At 33.9% G+C, this 24,508-nt stretch overlaps 1 protein-coding gene across 2 annotated transcripts; it reads right to left on the bottom strand.

The window, feature by feature from the left end:
* Nucleotides 1-1,398: 1,398 nt before the first annotated feature.
* On the bottom strand, nucleotides 1,399-24,243 carry LOC105785345 (ABC transporter A family member 1). Of its 2 annotated transcripts, none has more exons than XM_012611394.2 (40): nucleotides 23,934-24,243; nucleotides 23,748-23,827; nucleotides 23,503-23,671; nucleotides 23,186-23,265; nucleotides 22,411-22,627; nucleotides 21,730-21,959; nucleotides 21,546-21,606; nucleotides 21,306-21,392; nucleotides 19,804-20,036; nucleotides 19,600-19,714; nucleotides 19,421-19,510; nucleotides 18,052-18,272; nucleotides 17,857-17,969; nucleotides 17,171-17,277; nucleotides 16,245-16,307; nucleotides 15,146-15,232; nucleotides 14,068-14,166; nucleotides 13,794-13,978; nucleotides 13,233-13,287; nucleotides 13,055-13,126; nucleotides 11,387-12,085; nucleotides 10,996-11,174; nucleotides 9,822-10,032; nucleotides 8,558-8,641; nucleotides 7,687-7,728; nucleotides 7,510-7,606; nucleotides 6,791-6,915; nucleotides 6,600-6,704; nucleotides 5,731-5,877; nucleotides 5,152-5,403; nucleotides 4,923-5,058; nucleotides 4,530-4,609; nucleotides 4,321-4,428; nucleotides 3,927-4,077; nucleotides 3,250-3,386; nucleotides 3,096-3,170; nucleotides 2,690-2,993; nucleotides 2,350-2,483; nucleotides 2,024-2,082; nucleotides 1,399-1,659 (listed from the first exon to the last, which is right to left on the bottom strand). In XM_012611394.2, the coding sequence occupies exons 1-40, from the start codon at nucleotides 24,018-24,020 to the stop codon at nucleotides 1,578-1,580; spliced, it is 5,658 nt and encodes a 1,885-aa protein (XP_012466848.1). In that variant the 5' UTR covers nucleotides 24,021-24,243; the 3' UTR covers nucleotides 1,399-1,577. The 2 variants fall into 2 exon arrangements, with proteins under 2 accessions (XP_012466848.1, XP_012466846.1); XM_012611392.2 differs by having other exon boundaries at nucleotides 1,399-1,674.
* Between the last annotated feature and the right edge of the window lie 265 nt (nucleotides 24,244-24,508).

The raw sequence follows: 24,508 nt of genomic DNA on the forward strand, positions 1-24,508 counted from the left end.
CTTGCTGGTAATTTTTGATAAACCCTTAGGCTATTGTCGAAGAATTTACGTGTTTATATTATTGCATGCATAGACCTTGGAACTATTTGTGAGGAAGGAAACTTCTTAATTCTGGGTTGTTTGATATTGATTCTTGCATGCATGTTAAGTTTCGATAGTTTAATGATTTGATAGGGATATTTATAATTCTTTTAGCTCAAGAAGCGAACGAAGGTCCTAGTGAGAAGGGCAAAGGGCCTACTGCGTAGATCATTGTACTAGAGTTTCTGTGAGTTCCTTTTTACTTATATGTGTTGTAATTTCTTTAATGTATAAATTGTGTAAGGTAAGAAATCTCTCTCAATAACATATAAATGGTGTTTGTGTTGGTGGTGTCATCCAATGTCTTTAGTTTGAGTATAGTTTGTCCGTATTATGAAGTATATACCCTCCTTATTGCACAAGCCAATACTACCAATATGTTATATGTGGCATGTGAGATGTGATGACGAAGAAGGGGATTATGTTTGTGATGCCTCGGGTAAGGAAACTATATTGCAAACTAGACTGGCTGATCACGAGAAAACATACTTGGTTAAACAGGAATGATATGAGGAGTTAAGGGGGTGTATGTATGTGGTAGGAAAGCGTGTCTAGTAGAACGTGTTCTCTTTCTCTCTAGAATCAACTTATTTCCCTAAATATCTCATACACAAGTCTATTTCGCCTATTTTTTTTATAAAATTTGACATATTTCTTTAATTTCACCCCAAGGTATATCCTGCTGCAGTCCTTGATAAACGAATAGTCAAACGCCAAAACAAGGCCGTCACATAGCTGCTGATCTAGTGGGTAAACACGGAAGCTGGACACCTGGGAAGACTTCACGGTTCTTCAAGCGCAGTTCCCAAATTTTGATCCATGGGGACAATGGAGTTGATGAATAATTTATTTGGCACAGAATTCTTCCGCAACGACTGAATGAAAACAGTATTTTTCTCTTCTCAATTTGAACTCTCTAAATTTCCCAAATTTCTTAATTATTCTCCATTTATTCCATTTCACTTCTCTGTCACATGCTAGCTAGATTGTGACAGATTAAACCTTATGGTAACTTGATCCGATCGATAAAGGAGAAAAAAAAATGCTGCTCCGTAGACGTTATTCAGATTACAAGTTAGACGTGCAGGGAAAAAAAAAGGATTTAACAATGTCATTGCTCATTCACCGTATTCAATATATGTTAGCATGCGGAATTTCTTCAATAGATATTTAAACTAAACGTATATTCAAATACAAGTATAATCATCTAAATATATAAAAACCAATCTTTATATGCTGCACCTTGACTTCATCTTTTCAGAAAACAGCCAAAAACAAACATGACCATTTACATCCCTAATTCCATTCAAATAAAAATATGAGAACATTAAATGTACGTTTTAATTTGCTTTCAATAATCTCGTAACAAGAAGTTTCTTTACATTTCAATTGTTTGCTTCTCTACTTTTTTTTCTAGCTAATATAATACACAATGCCTGCTTATGATATTCACATTTTACCCTCAAAATCTAGGTACAAAGTAACAAGTTGAGCCTTCATGAATTAGATGCAAAATGATTGAATATAGTCTCAAGAGTTGATTGGCTGATACTGTATTCAGCTATGCCCGATCCATTTCTGACGTAAAAATTTCTAAATTCAGAGAAAAAATCCCCCCAAAATAATATTACTGAATTTATAAAAAGAAACCCTTCAACATTATCACTTTCTTTAAATAATCCTTTGTACTTTCCTTGCACCTAAATAAACACTTATCCTTTGATTTATATCTAAGCTCACTCTTATTTCAAGTGAAAAGTTAATTCATGTTAAGGGTTTACTTAAATAAATAAAAGGTAAGGAGCTAATTTGGGTATGTGTTTAAAGTTCCAGGTGCAGAGGAAGTACAAGGGGCTTATTTAAAAAAAAGTGGTAAAGCGTAAGGGATTTTTAATTAGTTTAGCCAAATGAAAAAGGAAAAGGCAGTTTGAGAGATGTTTACCTGTTTCTCTCCAAGTGCCCAAAAACATCTGCTAACGAAAGACCTTCCCCATATGGTAACTGCATCAAAAGTTTTCTGAATCAGTTACTATCACTTGACTAAAAATCACGAATCCGCAATATAATGTACAAAAGCGTGATATATTATTATGTTACTCAAACTTGATAAGTTTTGGGCATGAGTATGTGTTCAATATGAGTATACTCTTTTTATTTATTTCTTTCTTAAAATGATCAAACAATTGAAAACTAGTTGGAAACTAAGGGAGATTGCTTGCTTAGATGTTACGGATGGCGTAAGTAGCTGAAAGTAACTATGAGTTTTACCTGATATTTAACACTTAATCCATTGCAGCCATGGAAAGTTGCACCAGGAAATGAAGAGAGTATAAACGAATCGATGGCTGAAAACTTCTCTCGAGCTAGCCACCACTCGGAAAATATTGGCAATGGTATACCACCTATGGAAACTCATAATAAGTCAAAAATGCTGTAAGAAAGGAAAAATAAACAATGGAGGATGATAACACAATTAAAAATGTCTGTTTTATGCCGAATTTTTATGCAGTATAAATTTAAAATAGTGATAAGAAACAGCATCTTAAAAAAAAAAAAATAGAATCTGCAGTGGATGGATATTAAAGAAACATCAGTATATCATTTATACCTTCCCGAACCAACTGCTCTGACAACTGTTCACCAACAAGCCCATCAGAATTTGACCTTGAAGAAATAAGTGTCTTCACTCTTTCTTCATTTCCAAGCCAACGTCCAACAACAATTATCATCTCCTTTGACAAGCTAATTTCTGCAACTGATGCATTTCCAGATGTAATGGAGTCGATGGCCCCAATACAGACTTCAAGATCGTTTAGTAGGCTTCTAGGATGAGAAGGAATGTCAAAGAGCATTTCTTGAATAATGCGGCAAAGATTTTCCAAATCAGAAGCGCTCACTTCAGTGGGTTTAATCTGATTGAAGGTAAGAAGTTAAGGAATTATGAGTTTTCAAGTGTTTCAACTCATATTTGCACATTATTAAATCAACGAATGACATCATATTTAACCACATACCTCCAGCTCAAGATGATTTCCAAACCTTGTTTTTAAGTGCTGGGGACTTCCGATGCACCTTAGCCTGCCTCCAACCTAAATGGCAGACATTGCACATTAAGTGAATGCCAAAAATAATTTTCACAAGGTTTTAGGATGGAAGGAAGATTGGTACCATTATCCCAATTCTGGTACATAGAGCTTGAGCTTCATTCATGCTATGGGTAGTAAGGATCACGGCTGTCTTTCCTTGTCTGGTCGATAGGCGGGATATAACTTCCCACATGAACCTTTTTGCAATGGGATCCATACCTAAAATAATTAACATTAACTAATTGCCAGGAAACAAGGAAAGCTCTAAATATAACATGCTGAACTTTACATAGCATTCCATTCTTAGACAACAGTTAGCTAGACTGTAATCACGCAATACTCTTAAACGATACACAACAGACTAGAAACTGCCATCAAAGGCTATATCCCTGTGTTGATTATAACCAAGAAGTATGTAACAGGGGTAGACATCTGTTTGGAGAATGGTAGTTCCAGAACTCAAACATGCAGTATGTAAGCAAACTAATTTAAGACTAAAAATATCAAGGAGCCTTAGAATAAACAAAGTGAAAGTTTTGGGACGGAATAACATAAACCCACTAGAGAAAATGCAAACCAACGTGCATACAATATATCAAGGGAGCCAAGCCAACATCAAAGATAGATCAGAAGATCTACAAGCTATTTCATAACATTTTAACGTCTAAAGACGGAAACTATTTGCTAGAAAAGGGGAGATGCATGCAAAGCATTCATCAAGTCCTTACAAGAACTTGAGTTTATATAAGCAGTTTATACCAGTGGATGGCTCATCAAGAATGACAATTGGAGGATCTCCAATCATTGCAATTGCAACAGACAATTTACGCTTGTTCCCTCCACTAAGGGTGTATGATGGTTTATCAGCATGCTTTAGTAAGTCAAACTCCACCAGCTTTTCCAGAACAACCTGCCAAAACAATTACATGCATAAAGTGCATTATGTGATCATTACTGCATCAATATCAAATTAGTATATTGATGCTAGTGTATTAGCTGGTGTCATGCATTGCAGTTAGAGCTTATAAGACTCAACCAGATAAAGCCTCTCAAATTATTGTACCATGTTGTATGCTTCAAATCAAACTAGAACCCCTCTACCATACTGACGAGGGACTAAAATGATTAGAATAACTATGATAGATACACATACATCATTCATTCTGTAGTCTGAAACTCCTTTTATCCTTGCATAAAGTTCAAGGTGCTCTTGCACAGTAAGATATTCCAATAAAGCATCAAATTGAGGGCAGTATCCAATCTGTAGGTGATTCATTAAAGAAATTAGTCAAATTCTTTCTGATGAACTATTCAAACTGTTAGATCAAACATGAGTATGATAAACAAAGGAATCTAACTTACATGACGACGGGCAGCCTTTGGATTCGAAGATATATCTTTTCCAAAAATAAAGGCAGTTCCTTCAGTTGGAGATTCTTCCCCTGTATGGTGGAAAAGAAAAAGAAATTGATGTGGTTCAGATGTATTAATATCTTACAATTGCCATAATCTCTAACAGAGTTAAGTTCTCATAAAGATTTATGAACCAGATACTATATAATGTAGCAGAGTTTAAGAGAAAGAAATAGTATAAGTAAATTACTAATAATGATGGAAGCTTAGTCATTGTTCATGAATTCAATTATTCCACAATATTAAGAAACACATTAAGAAAACAGCCAGGCATAAAATAGGCTAATTTGTAGTGTTCTTCAGATAAAATATTGATGTCTAAGCAGGACAAGTGCAGAATACCAGTTAGCATTGACAAAGTGGTAGTTTTCCCAGCTCCATTTGTTCCCAAAAAGCCAAAACATTCTCCAGCCTGAACAGAGAAAGTTAAGGAGTCTACAGCTACTTTTGCACGGTGATGATTTCCCCCAGGATACACCTGAGATTGATTGATGAACGTTACTACCAAGCAATAATGAGAGTACGAGAATGACAAGACTAAAATCAAGGACAGTAGAGTTCATAGAGATACCTTCTGAAGATTACGCAAGAAAAGAATGGTATTGTCAATGGAACCAGAAAGTACCCTATTTCTTTCTGTTCTTACATCTATGTCTTCATCAAGGTGAACAGAGGTCTCAGAGGGAGATTTCAGAAAAGGTTCTAAAACAGAATCATCACCCTGAAATGGTTTTTTCCTCCACCACTCCATTAGTCTTGCAGGAGTCAATTTACAAGTAGGCAAGAGTTCAAGCCCAAGAGTCAGAAAAAAGTAACCAATGGCCTGTCAAAGAGAGAAAATTGACTGAGATCCAAATCAACTTATCTTAAAGGAAAATGGCCTGTCACATCAAGAGACATGTTTGTTTTATTTGAAACTACATCTTAAAGGAAAATCAAGATGAAACAAATGGCTAGGTCTAGAAGTTCTACAAACAACTCCTAGGAGGAATGAAATTAGTTTTCTAGTCAGAACAAAATGGGATACAAAAGGGTAATGATGATTCTCCACATGCACTACTCAACTGTATTCGCCAAGGACATACTCAAAAATGATGATAAGCATAATAGAAGAAGATAATCAAGCCAAAAGAATGAGAAAGATAATAACCTCAATTCCAAGATAACAAATGGAAGCACCAGTTACATTCCAATCAAAAATCCCATCACTAGATTTATCTTTCATCCCTTGCCGAAGAAGAGCCAGTGAAGCAAGCCCATCGGCAAAGCAGAACCCAGGAGATAATCTGAAGAAATTCTGGAGAAATACATAACTTCTTAGTCAAGTTCACCAATATAGCAAGCAATCTTGCAGGATAGTGAACAAGGTATGAGAGACCGTGTGTAATTTAGGTTCTAATCAGTTATTGACCAAACATTTGAAAGATGTTAGTAGCGTTAATTCTCTCCAAATGTCAGCAAATAACGTTTTGCAAGCTAATATAATTGTGAGGTAAATAAAGGTATTGGACTAGTCTGAATCATTCAGGAGTATATATAGCACCAAGTTCAATTTAAAACACAAAAGCAAGTGCTTACAAATCAAACTTGCTACTAGACTAACACTTGAAACTAATAAATCATTCTTGACTTGAGTGACAAAGAATACCCAAAAAAACGAAAATAAGAATAACAGATAAGAAATCAGTGATCTTGAAAAGCCTGTGAGGCAGTGTGAATTTCCATAAAAAAAAGAAGGTTTTAGTTTCAGTTTCATAAATTTATTATTGTTTACACTAAAAAAGTGCCACTATATCTAAACTTGAACGTCAAGATTCAGCTCACTAGCTGAAGGTTAGGTTATAACAATCATGTCGTCTCTGATGATAGAATATTAGTGATATTGAGGAAAAGAAAAAGTTGAAAGAAGTCTACTTTTTTTTTTTTTTTTGCCAACGAAATAAGTTTACATTTATTTATTCTGAAACATAGACAATCATAGCAACTGACAATCTAACTACTGAGCTTAAAGAAACCAACCTTCAGAAAAGAATTTGCACTTGCAGTTGTTTTTATAAGCCCCATGATAAATGAAATAACCATGAGAATGAGTCCTGTGAAAAAGTGGATCAGGAGAACCACATTCTGCCCATGCACAACAACATTTTTTTGTTATTAACAAACTGTCTTAAATGCTGATGATATACCATGAGAAAAGAATGTTACCCTACCTGGGCCATAGAGTGGTCAGAGAAGAAGAATGTAAGACAATATGTTGATGATGCAATTGCAAGACCATACTCCAGAAACATGATGACAGTTGGCAAGAAGCCTCTTCCAATGAATTGATCAAGACCTACAGAACCAAATTAAATTTACGTAACAGCTTAAAACGAAATTAAACAAGGTAAATCTGCATGACAAAGTGATGATATAACATGGAGAAAAAGCTGGATAACTCATTGAGTCAAGTTACATATCTCATGAGTCATGCACCAAGTGTCAACTGTCATGAGGTTGGATATAAACAGCCAAGTAGCATCTCATTTTTGTTGGTAGAAAACTTAGTACTATCTTTTTCAAAATTATTTATTTGCAACAAATTATCTTATGAATAATAGCCGAAAATCTCTGAGAAACTACTGCACATGAGTCCACATTCAATACTTTCCAGGGATGTGGAAGTCTTATGGCACTTCAGAAAATACAAAGCGAAATTAGATTCCATCATTGTTGATATTTAATATCTCTCGTTAATTAATAGAAAATATACAAAATTCAATACATTTAATTACTATCTTGGATATCTAGCAACTCCCGAAGCATTTTGGAGGCTCAACATGTTCAATGAATGCATGACAGCCAGTAATAATCAATAATATGAGCATTATCAATATATTTTTGCTTACATGAGAAGAATACAATTAGGAATGCAAGCATAGTAACATACCAAACACATAGAAGAGAACTATGGCAAAAGTTGAAGGAAATAAGAAACTGATGAAGTCCCATATGTACGTTGAAACCCAATATGAAATTACAGAAACCTGAGAAAAAATATTTTATAATGAAATACATGTACTGCTTAAACAAATTTAGTTGGATTATTGGGTGAAATAAAACATACACCACTGATCAGTTGTTGGTGCTTAGCTTTAACTTCCTGTTCCTGCATCAAATAAGACAGCTGAAATCAGGGATGAACCTTTTTTCCACAAATATGCAAGTTTTCAATGCGGACATAACTGAGGTATGAGCTTCAATAGCAGTTGTCTATGTTACATGCAGAGATAAGTGAATTAATCAGAGAACAAAAATATTTCATCTAGAGACAAACAACATTTTAGTTGCTATATTGGAGGGATGAAATAGTAAATGCAGAAAAAGACTTACACCCAGTAAACATGAGATTATGAAGAGTAGAATTTAGACAGGGAACAGTACAGAGGAAGCAAAAGCTAAATAGAAGGGTTTGAAAGAAAAGGTCAGATCCCCATTACTACTCAAGAAAGTTGTACTTGACATTCTCCTAGGAAACAAGAAAACCAAACTGGCAACCTCAAACTAAATTTGATGAGCGCAACAGAATGCACAACCTATGGTACTGAATCCTGGAAACACTTGCATTAGCCAAATGTTGGTCCACCATGAAATCTATGAAACATAATTCAGCCAAAAGGAAAATAGACTTTGTACTAGCCAAACCTCATTAATGAGCAAGTGAAGGTTTTCTATGAATATGAAATAGTATTAAGAAAGTTCCTACTTTATTTCCTTCTCTTTTTTCCTCTTTCTTATTCTTATCTCTAGATCACTAAAGAAAAATGAGCCAATAAAAGGACTAACTGAATTTTCAACAAAGGCAAACAACTTCGTCTTTCCACATCTACAATTTATTGTTTGCTATTGAGAATAACTAAGTCTTTCCACATCTACAATTTATTGTTTGTTATTGAGAATAACTAAGTATCCTATGATGCCGCAACCTAGGATTATACCTTTACGAGGGGAACAGCAAATGAAGCAGGAATGAATGAGAAGGCTATGTTAACAATAATTGCAGCAGAGAATGCATCCAGATCCTGTAAAATGTAAATGATAAATCTAAGTGAATATCCAGCAGGTGTGGTTAAACAAAATGAAAAAAGAAAACCAACGAGCAGTACATCATTTAGAAACTAAAATATTGGTTTACAAAGTGCAAAACATAGACTCAAGAGCAATTCATTTATTTATATTTGGAGATTTAGGCAAACTAGCAAGCACACAAGTAAACCATCAGCTTGGATGCAAGGTCCACTTCAAATGTACTAGTTAGAAGAGAGATAATGTACTAGTTAGAAGAAAGATGCTCGTCTTAAAGGATCAAGGGTAAAGAATGGCTCAGGGTATGCCATCTGCCTCCATAAATAAACTTACTGGTACCTTCCATCCAACCTAGCCCCAGTGATAACCCCTCCTCCTCCCTTCCTTTCCTTAATAGAACAATTGTGTGCATTCCTTTGATGATTTATTAGACCTCCCACATTTTTCTCCCTTGGTAAATTCCTTGCAGTAGTTCATCAATATTATGAAGAAGCGCGCACACACAAAAAACACACACAAAAAAAAAATCTTTGATTTGAAAGCGTTTACATGCATGTTAGAATTTAGAAACATTTTAAACATTTTAATCCCTCATTTTTTCTCACATAAATATTCCTAGTACCAATTTGTCAATATTCAAGATGGCAGAAAACAAATTATTAAGATCTTCTTCAGAGGCGAATTTAAGGGGGTCAGGCAGGGGCCTTGGCCACCCAAAAAATGAAAAATATTCCATTTAGTCCCTTTCTAATAATGGAAATTTAAGTTAATATATGGTAAATTTGCACTTTGGCCCCTCAAAAAATGAAAATTTTCTGTTTAATGCCTTTAAAAATGATGAAATCATAAAATAATAAATGATAAAATTATATTTTGACCTTTCAAAACTTATAATTTAATTTCAGCTCCCACTAAAAAAAATTTTGGATTCGCCCCTGATCTTATTAGTTTTTCTTTTCAAAAAGCAAGAATGTTAATTTTATAACATAACATCTACCCTAAAACCAAATAGAAACAGGTAGAGAGATTGTTTTATGTGTAAACTTTAAAATCCTAGGGTACCCCAAACTTAAAACTGTGGAACTTATTTTCTCAGAAATTAACATAAAACATTACAGGGTGTAAATATATGTCGAAATTGCAACCACATATTATATTAATAGGAGAGAAGCTTACATGATGCTGTAAACGCTGGCTTTTTGTCATCGGAAGAGGATGATTACGTGCTCGAATCGTCATATTTTTGTCGCTAGTAGCAAGCCTAAGAATTGCAGAGTTCATCAAGTTGATAAAGGTTGGAGCAGCATGCTGACAAGAACTATTGTGCAATACAGTATACCCCAAACTCCCATCATCATACTGCTCATCCATCACAACTGCCCCATACCTATCAATACAAACATAAAAGATAAAATATATATATATTTAAAAAAGTAACAAACATGCTCTAAGTAAGCGATTCCAATCCCAGTTGCCTTCCATCATATTGGAATACTCAAACAGTGGAAAGAAACTACAGAAAACTAAAAGTTTTAGGCACATTATTCAACTCCTGATAGAGTAGGCTGAAACTAGAGAAAAAACCATAAAGCAAAAGAGAAAAGGCATGTGAACCCAAGTTGGAGATAATGCTGATTCCAAAATGGCTTGCCAATAAAACTTAAAATCAGAAAAATAACACAATCAGAAAACTAATGGCAAAAGAACCCAACTCAAAAACCTTAATTGAACTATTTTGGCTTGGTTTCATGAGTTCTTTTCTATGTTCTGCATACAAAGCAGCAGCATCCTTATGCCACATGCAGCAAAGTCCCTTTTACCTATTTTACTTAATCTCTTAGATCTACCATTTCTGCATAATCTACTTGAAATAAAGTAACTCCTCTAAACTCATACCAAACACGCACACACAAAAAAAAGGCAAATGCAGTTTCACTTTGAGATATCGAAAAATATAAGCTCAAAATATGAAAAACATTCCACACCAATTAAATCAAAAGGCTTGACATGTCTAACAACAAATATAAAAGGCTGGACTCTGTGCTAGTGAGGCTTAAAAAATACATCTACAGCTGTGAAAATAAACACAATCTTAAAAGAGAACAAGCAATAATAAATTCTCTTATTAAAGAGACAAAACTGAAAAAAGTAAAAATAAACAAGTGTTGAAAATATGATAAACAAAAGCTTTTAGAGGGCATAACCATGCAGTGAAGGACTTTGCATGCTACAAATATTTTAATGTTTCTCACAAAAATACAACATGATTACTATCAAATAAGACATCTTCTGCATCAAGACCAGATAAACAGAATATAAGAAAATAATTTTGTGATTAAGGAAGATCTACCTTGACTGGTATGATTCGTTAAAGCTAGACATTAGAAATTCACTCATTGAAAGCAAAACAGGTCCTAAAGTTGGTCCTGCTGCCTCTACAGCATCGGCTAAAGCCCTTTCTGAATCAGGAAATTTGTATGAAGTCGGTTTAAATTTTTGAATCCACCCTCCTTCAACATTTTTTGCTACCTGCAGTTGACAGCTTTAGAGAGAGGAATCGTATCTCTTATAATGTCACCATCAAAAGAAGCATGAGAAGCATGACAGTATCATGACTTAAGTAGTATACTACTTTGTACCAAAATAATAATAAAGCAGTATACTCTGCTCATTCTAATGAAATCAGAAAATAGAACTCAACAAAAGTTTGAAAAAAAAAACAGAAGGAAAGAATAACAAACCTCTTTTGCAATAGGCCAGGACAGATCAAATGGAATTGGACCACCACCACCAGAACCACTTAAAAGAGGATTAAAAAGTGAAGTGGTGAATGTCACAGACTGCTGCTCAGGATGTGGCTTAAGCTTGAGAAAAAGAAGACCAAAAAGCAAGAAGATCACAGGAATCAAAAGCTGAAAAACAATTGTTTTGCGGTCTCTTCGTGCAGAAACAGCTCTCTTTATGAGCAACGCCTTAGAATGTTGCCAAAAGATTGACCTAGAAATCATGCAACAGCTGCAGCATTGCATACTTAAGAAGTGCATGAAACTTAGAAATATAGAAACAAATAGACCACAAAATCTGGTCACTATGGAAGATATGCCCTCAATAATCTTTTTATAACTTCCCGAAAGCTTCGCATAGGAAATTCTTTTGGGCACTTGCTCGCCAGAAGGGATAGAATCAATTGAAACAAAATTATTTCCCTCTTGGACAGATTCAGCTTCATCAAAGTCGCACCCAGCAACCCTTAAGAACACTTCCTCCAAGGTTGTAACAGATATGCCATAACTTTCAATGCCAAAATAATTTTTATCCTCGCTAATGCTTGTTTCTGAATTAGAAACTGATCTTCCTATACAACTCTCAATCTCCCTAAACATACTTTCAAAAACTGATGAAGCTGCCAGAGGAAGCTTGAAGGAAATTTCAGTTCCAACCTGGAAGATAATAAACAATTATATTACACAATATAGAACATATATATTTTCAGACCCACTTTTACCAGAACTATCATCATGGATAAAGAATTCTGAGTTATGGTTCACTTTCACTTTGTCCGTAATTATAGCTAGCTATAGTTTCCTTCTATTTCTTCACCTGTTTGCACATTTTTGCTGGTATAAGATAGAACTAGCATTACAGAAACTTCAGCTCTATTTGGATTTAGAAAACAGAGGCCATTTTCATTTTCATTTTCATTTTCATTTTCATTTTCATTTTCATTTTCATTTTCTTGAGAAATGAAGAACACAAGAAAATGTGTTTGGTTGAAAATTTTAAAAACTTTTGGAAAATGAAAATTTGTGAAAATTAGAAAACAAATAAGTTGTTTTCATCATTTCCACTAAAAATGCTTTGCAAATTGGAAAAGTTGAAAACAAGGGTTTTTCTTTAGCTTTAATTGTAATTTATGAATTGCCACTAGTTCAAATCCATGTATACACATTTTTCCAACATTTTAAATCTCAAATCTCGGACCCTGGTTCAAGTCCTATAATTGTAAGAACTTTTTTATTTTTATTTCTCATTAATCTATTATGAGAAAATAGATAAAAACACTTTAATTATTGGAAAAAAAATATTTACCAAAAGTATTTTCCAACTTTTATAAGCAAAAATTATATATTCCACCCTGCCTTTTTACATGTAACAAAACCATGGCTTTACATGCCTTCAGTAACAAGCAGATACACTAAACAATAATCAGAGATCTTTCTATTAACTCCTAAACAATTCAGACTCATTAAGGAAAGAATACCCAGTAAAAGATTGACAAAAAATTCAAACAAAATAGTTACCCCGTTAAGCATTAGGTGTAGACAGATACGATGTTATTACAGAAGACTACTCCTTAGATTTAACATTAAATTAATTTAATACAAATACAAAAGCATAAAAGCATGTACCTCGCTTACACATGTAGCTGATGGAACATATCGATAAACAATATCAGCAGCTATAGAAGCAGTTGGTGCACTCTGAGAGGAAAATGAATAGTCAAACCACCAAGGATGACAGGAAAATACATAAAAGTAATAGTTCAACAAAATCATAGGAGAAATAATAATAAGAACAGAAGCTAACCTTCACTAATGTAAGAGTATAACCAACACCATACTGATGCTTCAAGAATAGGGAACTGTTACAAAATAGGCATTAGAAATTATGGAACTGGTGCTAAATATTTCCAACAAAATAACAAAAAAGGTTCTGGCCAAAAAATAAAAAATAACATAAAAGGTAACATCTTGTACAATACTTTTAGCCTATAATCAAGTGTAAAATCCCGCATTATGAAAGATGGGTGTTCATGTATTAAGGGTGAGAAAAACAATAGTAAGAAGGTAGAGAGATCAATAAATAATTTTATTTTAATTTTATATTGGTCGGAAGAAATCCCAAATCTTTAGTGCCCTTCATCTAGATGATTCATACAGTGTCAGCAGTCTTGCAGGAGTCCCAAACTACTAGACACTAATAATTTCAAATCCTTTTCAAAAGCAAGAGCACAAATTATATCTCTGTTATTTAGTTTTGGAAAAATGTGATCCATAATGCATTAATGCCTGATTTCTGATTTCTTTCAAGGAAAGCTTTTCAAAAAAATTGGTCTTATGGAGAAAAATTTTGGTTAACAATATCAACCTTCCACAGCATTTCAAAGAACCATCAGCCATGATGGCTATCCGATCCCCCAGTTCATCAGCCTCATCCATTGAGTGTGTTGTTAGTAATATTATTCTTCCCTTCTTTATTTTTTTTATTAACTGCCAAGTCAAGCGCATTGAATATGGATCCATGCCACTAGTAGGTTCATCAAGAATAATAACCTGTAATAAGAAAAGAAGAAAAACAAGAATTAACAATGACAACTTCCAGAATCAAGAAATATTAATCATGACCTGGAACAATTTCACACCTTACTATTTCCTATCAATGCAATTCCAAGAGATAATTTCCTCTTCATACCACCAGAAAGTGCCCGCACAACAGTGTTCAGTTTATCCGCTAAACCAACCTGACCATAAAAGTAGCAGTTAAAAAATGCAGCCATCCAAGGGACAGTCATAGAGAGAGAGAGAGAGAGTAGACACCATGTGAAAGGTCCTTTGGACTTTAAGATTGAGACAAAAAGGCATATCAGATTCCTTTTTCTTTTCCTTATAAGAAATCTAAAACAAATTTCTCAGATGATTGAATTCACAGAGTCTCCCAAAAGAATTAGAGATTTCTGTTATGTGTAACCCCTAGAATTTTTGCAGAACACATTTATAAAAAATATATATCAAATTAATTGATTCAGATCCTATCATATTAAACAGTTCATTTTCAGAAAGCCTCACAGTGCAGAATACACTGTCTATACAAGGTCCCCAGCTACCCTCAGTTCAATTAAAACCTCTGATGCATATAGAATCCGAGCCCAACAGAATTGCAATAAAAGAACTATTCTGAGGATTAGGTATTAGGTATTCATCAGATAAAAGAAAAGTTAATAAATAAAGGCAAACGAATCTAATTTGAACATAAGGCTACAACAAACTCAACAAAAATGGGTTAATGCCACATGGAAATCCACAGTTCAAAAACACCCAAACCTTATAAACCTAAAACAACCTGAAATTAAACAATTAACCTTAAACTGTTATGAAAGCTAATTGACCTAAACATTCAGCTGCTCTCGAAAACTTAAATTTGAAAGAAGAAATTTGGATTTTAAATATAAGAATTAAATAAATAATTCATAAAATGATGATTTTCTTGATATCAAATTTAATGATTTGCTGTATCTCTATTTAGTGATGGACTTTATGGACTTTGAAGTTTATCTATTTATACGCTATAAAATACACTATTGCAATTTCATGTTCTCAAGCATAGCTTCATAGATTTCAAAATAACAGATCTCATTTGCTGCTCTATAAAAATGAAAATAAAGATTCAGAATACTAAGTGAAGACATGAACATGAATCCAGCAAGGCAGACAGGAACTCACTTCATCAACCATCTCAGTTACAGCACTCTCTAAACCATCCTCCTTCACACCCTTCAATATAGCAAACATTTCCAAATGCTCTCTGACCTGAAAATAGGAATCAATCAAAATATCAAATTAATCTTTGCTACTTCAAGTCACCATAATTGCCAATCAGAAACTTCAAAGAATGTAGAGATATCAAGGAAATGAAACAAAATTTGGAAATCTAGATTTTTCAAAAGGAAGTTGCGTGCAACAGGATTAGAGTTAGTTTACAAGAAATTATTCTACCGTGCAAAATTTAAGCATGCTAACTTCCAAAAACAGCATCAGAAGAAGGCTTACAAAAACTGTTGTAAGGGAGGATAACCATTTCAGTTGAGGGAGACAATCTACAAAATAGATGGGGGGGGGGGACTTCTAGTATCAATGCCATATATACAGACCTACATTCTCGACTCTACCTTTTTCTTAAAATACCTGTGTTGAACACTTATTCGACACCTCAAAGTGGAAACTAATGCAGGCATCAACATTCCACTTAGTAACTACCGGACCAATTCCTGTGTCCAAAACTTAGTCCTAAGTTCGAGAAACATATACATACACCTATATGACTAAGATTAGCGGGCACATACATATTATTTGCATTTACTTATGGACGCCCATACACACATTGAGATGAATGAGGAAAGATCTTACAAATATAATGATAACCCCATGACTCAAAATATTTCCAGTACCATCTAATGAGTAATGAGAGAAAAATGAACCAGAACTGAGTAGAGTTTGATATGAACCTGCATCCAAACCTATATAACCACACAGCTTTTTCATAGACATGTGATAAAAAGGATATAACATGCAAAGCAAGACAATGTAAGAAAGAATAATCAAATAGATGTATATCATATTAGCCTCCTTGTGGCAAAAGCTTGTTTCTTCTACCATACAATCCAAAAGTGCCCTTGAAGTAACATTTGTTATGCATGAAGAACCAAATTTTTAACACTTCTGGCATGCACTTAGAATGCTCAACGTGAACCAATTTAATTAAACAAAAAATACCACAAATTTAAATATGTACAAATACAAAATTAGAAGATGCTTCTCTTACAGTCAATTCTGGGAAAAGGATATCATGTTGTGGACAGACCCCCAATCCCTCACGTATCTCTTTCTACAGGACAGACACATAATAATAATAACATTAGAAGAAAAAAATACAGCAAAAGAAACAAAAGTGATTGAAAAAGAAGAATGAAAATAAAATAATAATAATAATAATAACAACAACGTTGCGACAATAAAACTTAATCACCTTAAAACTTATTTAAAGTAAGTTGAGAACCTGACAAGGCTGAAGCACCATATATCATAAAGATGCAACAAACTCAAAGTTGCTTAGACAATCTCAATTACCATGCATTCACTAAATAGAAAGGAAGAAAATACATAAAAGGGATCCAGGCCAAGGTGCATTTTAGAAGAGAGGGATAGACTAGAGAGTTGTTATTATGCATAAAAGAGCCTAAATATCATATTATCTAAAAACTCTTATGATCATAAATGGATCTAAAACCAGCTGCACATACTTGAAAGATCATCAGTCCTGTTTGTTATGAAGTCTGACAGGACTACAAATTTGACAATAAAACCCACAAAAGAGAAACAACAGGTGGAATCACTAGGTGAAGTTTTCAGTTTCAACAATATTAACCAGGATAATATAAAAGATAATTACAAAAGCACTTTACGTGCTTCGGACCCTTCAAACAAATTGCCCACCTCAAAGTAAGATGCTATTGAATAAATGTTGACTCCAAATATTGTCTGTTTAACCAATAGACCAGATCAAAACACCATAATGCAGTACTTACAAGCCACTGTGCCACTAAGAAGAACAACCATAAACAGAATGGAAGCTTGCAGTACAAGCCACACAAGAGCTTAGCCAAACTCCTTTAAAAATATTAATCAAGAAGGCATACAGCATAATCATGTTGACAGAACAGTGGAAACACCATGAAAAATACAACATACCATGTCTGTTAGAATACTTTTTCCAAGCACCAAGGCATCTCCAGATGTTGGGGGAAGAAGGCCAACAAGCATGGATATTGTGGTACTTTTACCAGCTCCATTGTGCCCTTTAAAATAATAGCACAAAATTAATAGAATTGACATCATCAAATGTAATATGGAGATTCTATATATGGACAAGATTTCTTATCAATGCTACATGCCAATACATAAGAATCATACAGAAAAAAAAGGGATCTTATGTGGAGAAGAACTAAAGCATCATATCCCCATTAAAGGATATACACAACTATATAATGCAGCCAATGGGTTGATCTCTCACGAACTAGTTCTCCTCTCACATAGAAAACTCAGATAAGCTTCTAAATGTTTCAATGAAATACACACCCATCAACTGCAAATCGGGATATAGTAAAAAGGTAAATGATTTAACAGCCTAATTATCAAAGGCTTCTTTAAATGAAATAAAATGGTTGGACCTAACAATAGGAGGCAGATCCTACCACTGCCCCTGAACAAAAACTTCAATGATCAATACACTAGCAAAACCTACAAGCCCTTACAAGAAGAAGCAACTTTAGGCTATTGGAATTCCAACAATCAGTTCCAGATCTGATAAAATAGATTGCAGTTTAGGAGAAGACAAGGATGTGACAGATATTGAGGTGTGAAAGTTAGTTACTCACCAAGAAGAGCTAGAATTTGATTTTCATACAAGGTTAACTGTAAGGAGTTAACAGCACAGCACTTCCCTTTCTTGGTGGCATATACCTTATGCAGGTCCTTTATTTGGATACATCTGCATATCTAGCATTATATTGAATGAGCAAAACCAATTAAAATGAACAAAATAAGAAAGCATATAGTTTCAGTACATGCACCTGCCATCGATTTCTTGTTGTTTCATCTCCAAGCTTATTGCTTCCACAGCTGGTCCAGACATATCCTTTCTAGGAAAGATGTTTTTCCTTTTGGAGATTGTATCATTAACTCTTACTTCATAACTGGAAACATGGTGTTTTATGGCACTTCTCTTTTTCCAAAAGCATTTTTGGAACATAAAGTTCCAAGGATAGCGAACTCCATTTTCACTGGGAAGAACCTGATCCAAGGAACATTTCATTGTGCATAAAATATTCTAGAGAAGGTAGACAAGGCATAACAAACCCATAGATCTGGAATACTTCCATGTAAGATTCTAGTCAACCAAATTAACTTGAGAATACTTTTACAAAGCTGCTTAATTAAGATATTAAATTAATTGCTACAGCATTGAATATTGTAAAAGATACTAGGAACAAAATTCTTGACTTCTAAGGATTATAACTAAAAAAGATACACTAGATCGAGGTATACCTGAGACATATAATAAATATATATTAGTCCCTTCTAATTATTATAACTTTGGAAGAAAAATTTCTCCAAAAAAAAAACTTTAGAACAAAGAAAATCTCCGTCAGAGACAGAATTCAACAACAAAACTTCACGTGACAACCCGTCGACTTGAAAATACACTGTCTGGACAGATATTTCAACAGAAATAATAATTTTTGGAACCATCGGTTTGATTTTATGATAACAAAACACTTTAAGTGATACTGAGTTACTTTGTGATTTGTGCAGGGTTTAAACTCATTGATTAAATATTTTTATTTGGACAGTGAGGCAAGATCAGCAAAATATAGTTTAATCTTGTTCATTAAAAGGTTTGATTTGATTACCGGTATCAAAGAATTTCTTCAATAGAAGTGCTTCTGAAATGACCATCCTAATTTTAAAACCAAACTACAATGCAGTTGTTAGGGGGATTGTTTAGGAAATCCATAACTTGGACTTGGGAGTGTAAGATAAAGGACATGGGTTTAGAGGAATACAAAACATTCACCCTTATTATGTCTTTACTCCCTTAGTTACTTCATATCCAGCTTATCCTTGCAGTTTAGTTTGGGAATTTGCAATCTTTTCTTAGATTTTCAGTCATGAAATTCAACCAGCCTTTTATTATGTTGCCATTCTTTGGGAACTAAGAATTACCAGAGCACATTTAAGATGTAACACAAGAAGGTTAGCTTAGAACAATGTTTTAACTCTACTATCAGCAGAACTATAACTAAAAAATTTCCCTTTATAAGGAGTAATTCTCCCTCTTGCTCTCCAATATATGCATCATAACCAGTGTACTAGGATAAAGTTGACAATTACAAACCCTTGAATCAAAAGAGAAAAGAAAAATTGTGTTTTAAGAGGTACCTTATCTAGGTACAGACCAACAACGCAGTACAGCAATGTGTCAAACAACATCATTAGAAGGCAAACCAAAAAGTTCACTCCAGATGATCCCTGCAGCAACGATAATTTAAGTTAAAAACCAAAAAGAACCAAGATTAGATAACTAGCAGAAAAAAAAAATTCCCTCATACAGAACATACCCGCCATATGTTGCTCCAACGAAGCCCTACATGTGCTCGTTCATAGTCAGCAAAATTAATAGATCCAAGAGCAAAGGCCGTAGGGGACAGGAAAGAGGCAATGACCTTTAATGCCCTGTAGTAGAAAATGTTTACTGAAATCGCACACAAAAAAGAAAGAAAAAAGATCAAAAGCATAAGGCATGTCCATTGCACAAGACTTACATCGCAACTGCCTCATCATTGACAGTGTAATAAGGAAAGAAGGCTCCAAGAAAAGAAAGAGTTCCAACTGCAACAGCAGTCTTTGCTCGTGTAAAGAATGTGGAGATCAAAAATGATAGCATGATCGCACTGAGTCCAAATACAAAGAAATACACGAACACTACTGTCTTGTCACTATACTTGAAAAGGTTATCCATGGTACAAACTGTAATGATCACAGATGAAATAGCAAACTGCAAATGGAATCAAATTAAATTAACATGAGAATCCCAGAAGTAATGATTCCCAAGATAACTCACCACCACAAATGTATTTTTGCATACATAAATCCTAACTTAGAAACCGAAAGTAACAAGTTCTTAAATCATGAAAATGATAATATTAATCAAATTTTCTATGCATCTTCTGGTTCTCTAGTAAAGTAGGCATGATTTATAAAAGAAAACTGATCATAAAATTCCATGGCACGACCAGACTACAAAAACATATTCGATACGTGGCTCTTTAAAATTATATAAGGCTCCTAAAGTCAAATAAATTCTTTCCATTTCTCAACCTAAATGTGTTGTACCAGAATATATTACAAGCCTCCTCCCACAGATACCATTGTCATCCTTTTCTAATCAACCACTAAAAATCATTGCTGAAGCACGAGTAACCACATCAAGAGCAATTACCAAAACAATCTATACGTTTTCTTATTACTGCCACCGTTATGGTAAAACTTTTGCAATCCATATCATTTACTGTAGGTAGGAGGATGGCTACTTCAGAAGTAAAGTCACTTTCTAGATGAAAAATATGAAAGTAAAAATAACATTCTTAGTAGATTATGGCCTCATCATTGAAGCAGCGCTGTTACCTTGAATGGACATTTGAAACTGTGAAAATGCAAAATTAAAATTAACCAACGCTTTTAAGCATCTTTAATTACAGATTAAAAAGAGGATAACATAAAGCTTCATGAATTACACATTAAAATGGAATTCAAATATAGATGTATGTACTTTGCATCTTGCATAATGCACACTGAAGGTAAAGTAAGCAACATACTGTGCATCCACCACAAACAGATAAAAACCAGAAAAGCATAAGAATTCTCTACTAACTCGGACAAGTAAAATTTTCACAATATCACAGTAACCAGAATTACTTATTTCCCATTAAAAACCACGAACTTTTTTCCCTAGACTCAAATCAGAATTCTGCCACTTAACATGCTACAATCAAATATCAGTTCTGATTGAATAGTTGAAGTATATGTAGGAAAATTAACACTTTATCTAATCTCGAATGAAAGTTTTGCCAGCTTAATGAAAGAGCAATTGATCCCCACAAACAGCATTCCATACATTTATAACCTAAACGATCGAATCAAGAAAAAAAATTCAAACAGAAATAAATAATAATAACAATAGAAAACAACCTCACACTCCATCAAAAGTACAAAGAATGGAAAAAATACATGATTGTTCACTAGAAGTTCACAGCCAAAAATTAACCTGAAAAGCATATGTAATGAGCCAAGAGAGATGGAATATCCCATCTTTCAATCCCATCATATAAAGACCCTCTCTTATCTTCTGCTCCTGAAATGTTGGAAAGGAAAATGATTTAGAGCTTAAAAAAATAAAAGTAAAGAATATCTTCTATATCAAAAATGTTAAGAACTGAAAACAAATATAAGCAGAATTAAAAATATTAGATATGTATAAATTATAACTGTTATAGTCATTAAAAACCTTCTCAAACACAGTATAGCTGATCAGGCGAGAGATTGGATAGAGAAATCCCAACAAATACCTATTCATTCCAAAGGCAGGGCAACAATAAACAATATATCAACATGTAAGCCAATGAGAAAACTTTTTTTGATGTAAAATTAATAAAGATTAACACAGAGACATTAATTCAAGAGGCACATACAACAGGCCCAAGACGCTCTTAATGATGGATTGGAACTCATCATCTGTGTATTCTCGAGTTGGGAAAGGAGCTATTCTAATATTTGAAGGGCTAAACTTTGTCCAAGGTAACCCGAGGGATGATGTTACACCGGTTGAGCGCAATGCTCTTATTTCTAAATCTTGACTAGCAATGCCAGATTCTGTTTGCTGAGCAGCAAATATGATAAATGAATCTAAAACCTGCTGGAGCTGCAGAAAGTATAAAAGTATCAACAACTATAGCAAGGTATACTTCATCAAATTTGGGATGATAACTAAAGTACGACCATATTTTCACAATGTAGAGAATATGGCGAAAGAAAAAGGAAGATGAATAGATGAGAAAAAATCAGAGCACTCATATGATGTATTAAGAGGCGGGGGACTCAATGAAGCCCGTATCCTGATAAAAAGGAAGCAAAGGAAAGGCAACATTTGATGATGTATAATATACAAAAGTGCATGCACATTAAAAATCTATTCTATCATTCGAAATTATGGTGCTGGAAATTGAAAAAAGAACAAAAAAAATCCATCACCATTATTCACCAACTCTAAGGATAAGCATAAACTGAGAAAAAGAATATCAACGAAAACCGTGAGCCCAAGGAAACAAAATGTGACATTAGAATACTGTTAAGGAGGAGCTATTGGTTCATACAGTCAAAAATCCACTGAAGCTGTATTGCATTGTTGGTATGATATTAACACCCAATTCCAAGTCATTGAGGTAAGGGCCGTTAGTGTCCATGATACTTTTAACATCAGGAAATCCAGAGAAAGCCCATGTGTGATTGAGGCGAATACTATAATCAAACAACTGAGGACCTTGATTATGAAATACCACTGCTCCTTTAATTTTTGGATTTGAGCAATTCCTAGACCAAGATAAACTCAAAGTTAATGAAGTTTTCTCACATGAGAAAAAGATATTTTAGATTATGAACAGCATCCAATGTAGGCAAATGTGAAGAGGGAATATCTGAAACGATGAACAACAGCAGAACACTAAAGCCACCTCATAACAATACAATATAGAATAACTGTGAAGGTTCTCTGCACAACCTTTTTGTTTTTTTGGACAAGGTAATTAAAACATGTCTAACCACAAGATTCTAGAAGAATATATTAGAAAAAGGAAACAGGCCAACACTTATGTAAGGACTTCCTAATGCTCAGGATGTGATGAAAAAAAATCTGTAAACCATTTAAGTTATAAGTTTTACCTAAATTCAAGATTATGTTAACTGCAATCATAGTTATTAAATTTAAAGTCCTTCAGAGCTATTGGAGAAGTGATCCCCGTGGTAGAAGTAACCAAACTGTATGCTCCCCATTTAATTCTCTTAAAACTGTTCATGTCAACAGAGAAGCACATAACAACAATCGGCAAAATGCCCTGCTATCAATGCCATAGTAAAAAGAGTTCAACTTACCTGAAATCACAAGTACCATACAGATCTGACTGTATATATGTATCCAGCTCGAGCTCGTCTTTGTATATTTTTGAAACTAGCTGCAACCAGGAAACCAAGTTTCATAAGAGTAAGTGATAAAATGACTGCAACAAAAAAAAAAAAGGGAAATTGCTAATTACAGTAAAAGTAAAAATCCAAAAAACAGGGATTGTAGCTCGCATGCAATAGCTAAACTATAACCTCGCTACAAGGAAGATTAAAAAATGAAGAATAAATAAGTTTATTGCCAACATTCATAACAGCTAGATAAACAAAAACAAACCAATAAAGAGTACCTGCAATAAGGGAAATTTGATGGAAATTAAGTTAACCATCTGCCTTGTCTGTTCAGTATCAGGTGCAAAGGCTATATACTCTCTTTTGGCCAACAATAACTCCAAAACTTGTTGGAAATTAGGGGATATACCTTTGCCTATCTCCACAAACATATCTTTCCTTATATATCTAAATCAATTCAAAGCAATCAGTTCATCATCATCCATTCATAAAACAAAAATTAAGAAGAGAAAACTTGACATACGGTTGAGCTGGATGAATTTGAGTATCAACACGAGTCCTTATACCAATCAACAACAAAATTACGATCGTAGGAAGTAAAATCTGCAACACGACAACAAACAAACAAATAATCAATCAATGAATAGAAGATAAAACTGAAGAATTTAAACAAGAAATTAGCAACAAACAGAAAACGAAGAAGTGAAACCTCAGCAGCAGTGATAAAAGGGTGACGAATCTTAAGAAGCCAGTTTTTCCGAAGCATAGCTTTGAGTTGTCTCTTAGAAGTCCCCATTTTTTTTTTTTTACTTTTTCTTTTGTTGAATTAAAGAAACTGAAAAATCAATATTCAAAACCCTGGAAGACAGTTAAAGAAGCTGAAAGTGAAGAAAAGGGAAGAGAGAGTAAGTGGCGGAGGAGGAGGAGGAGGAGGTGGCGAAACAGCAACGCTTCCCTTTTTTGTTAAAAGTGGTGGCCACTGACGCCATTTTGGAAATTGTAAAAAGCAATGTTAAAAACAAACAGGGAATTGTGAAAGGGAAGAAAGACTACTAAATTAGTAATTTAATTTTTTAAGGTTAAATTTGGTAGTAGTCCATGTACTATATATAAGTTGTGATTTAGTCTATGTATTTTAATTTCATCAATTTTAATCCTTGTAATTTTAGTTCTTTAAATTTTAGTCATGATTCATACAATAATAGTCATATCATTAGGTCATATTCTGCTAGTAGCTCATATTATCCGTAAGCTATGGGTTCAGTTTATGTTTTGTAATTTGAT

This window comes from Gossypium raimondii, chromosome 1 (genome assembly GCF_025698545.1).
Source record: "Gossypium raimondii isolate GPD5lz chromosome 1, ASM2569854v1, whole genome shotgun sequence".
Classification (NCBI taxonomy): Eukaryota; Viridiplantae; Streptophyta; class Magnoliopsida; order Malvales; family Malvaceae; genus Gossypium; species Gossypium raimondii.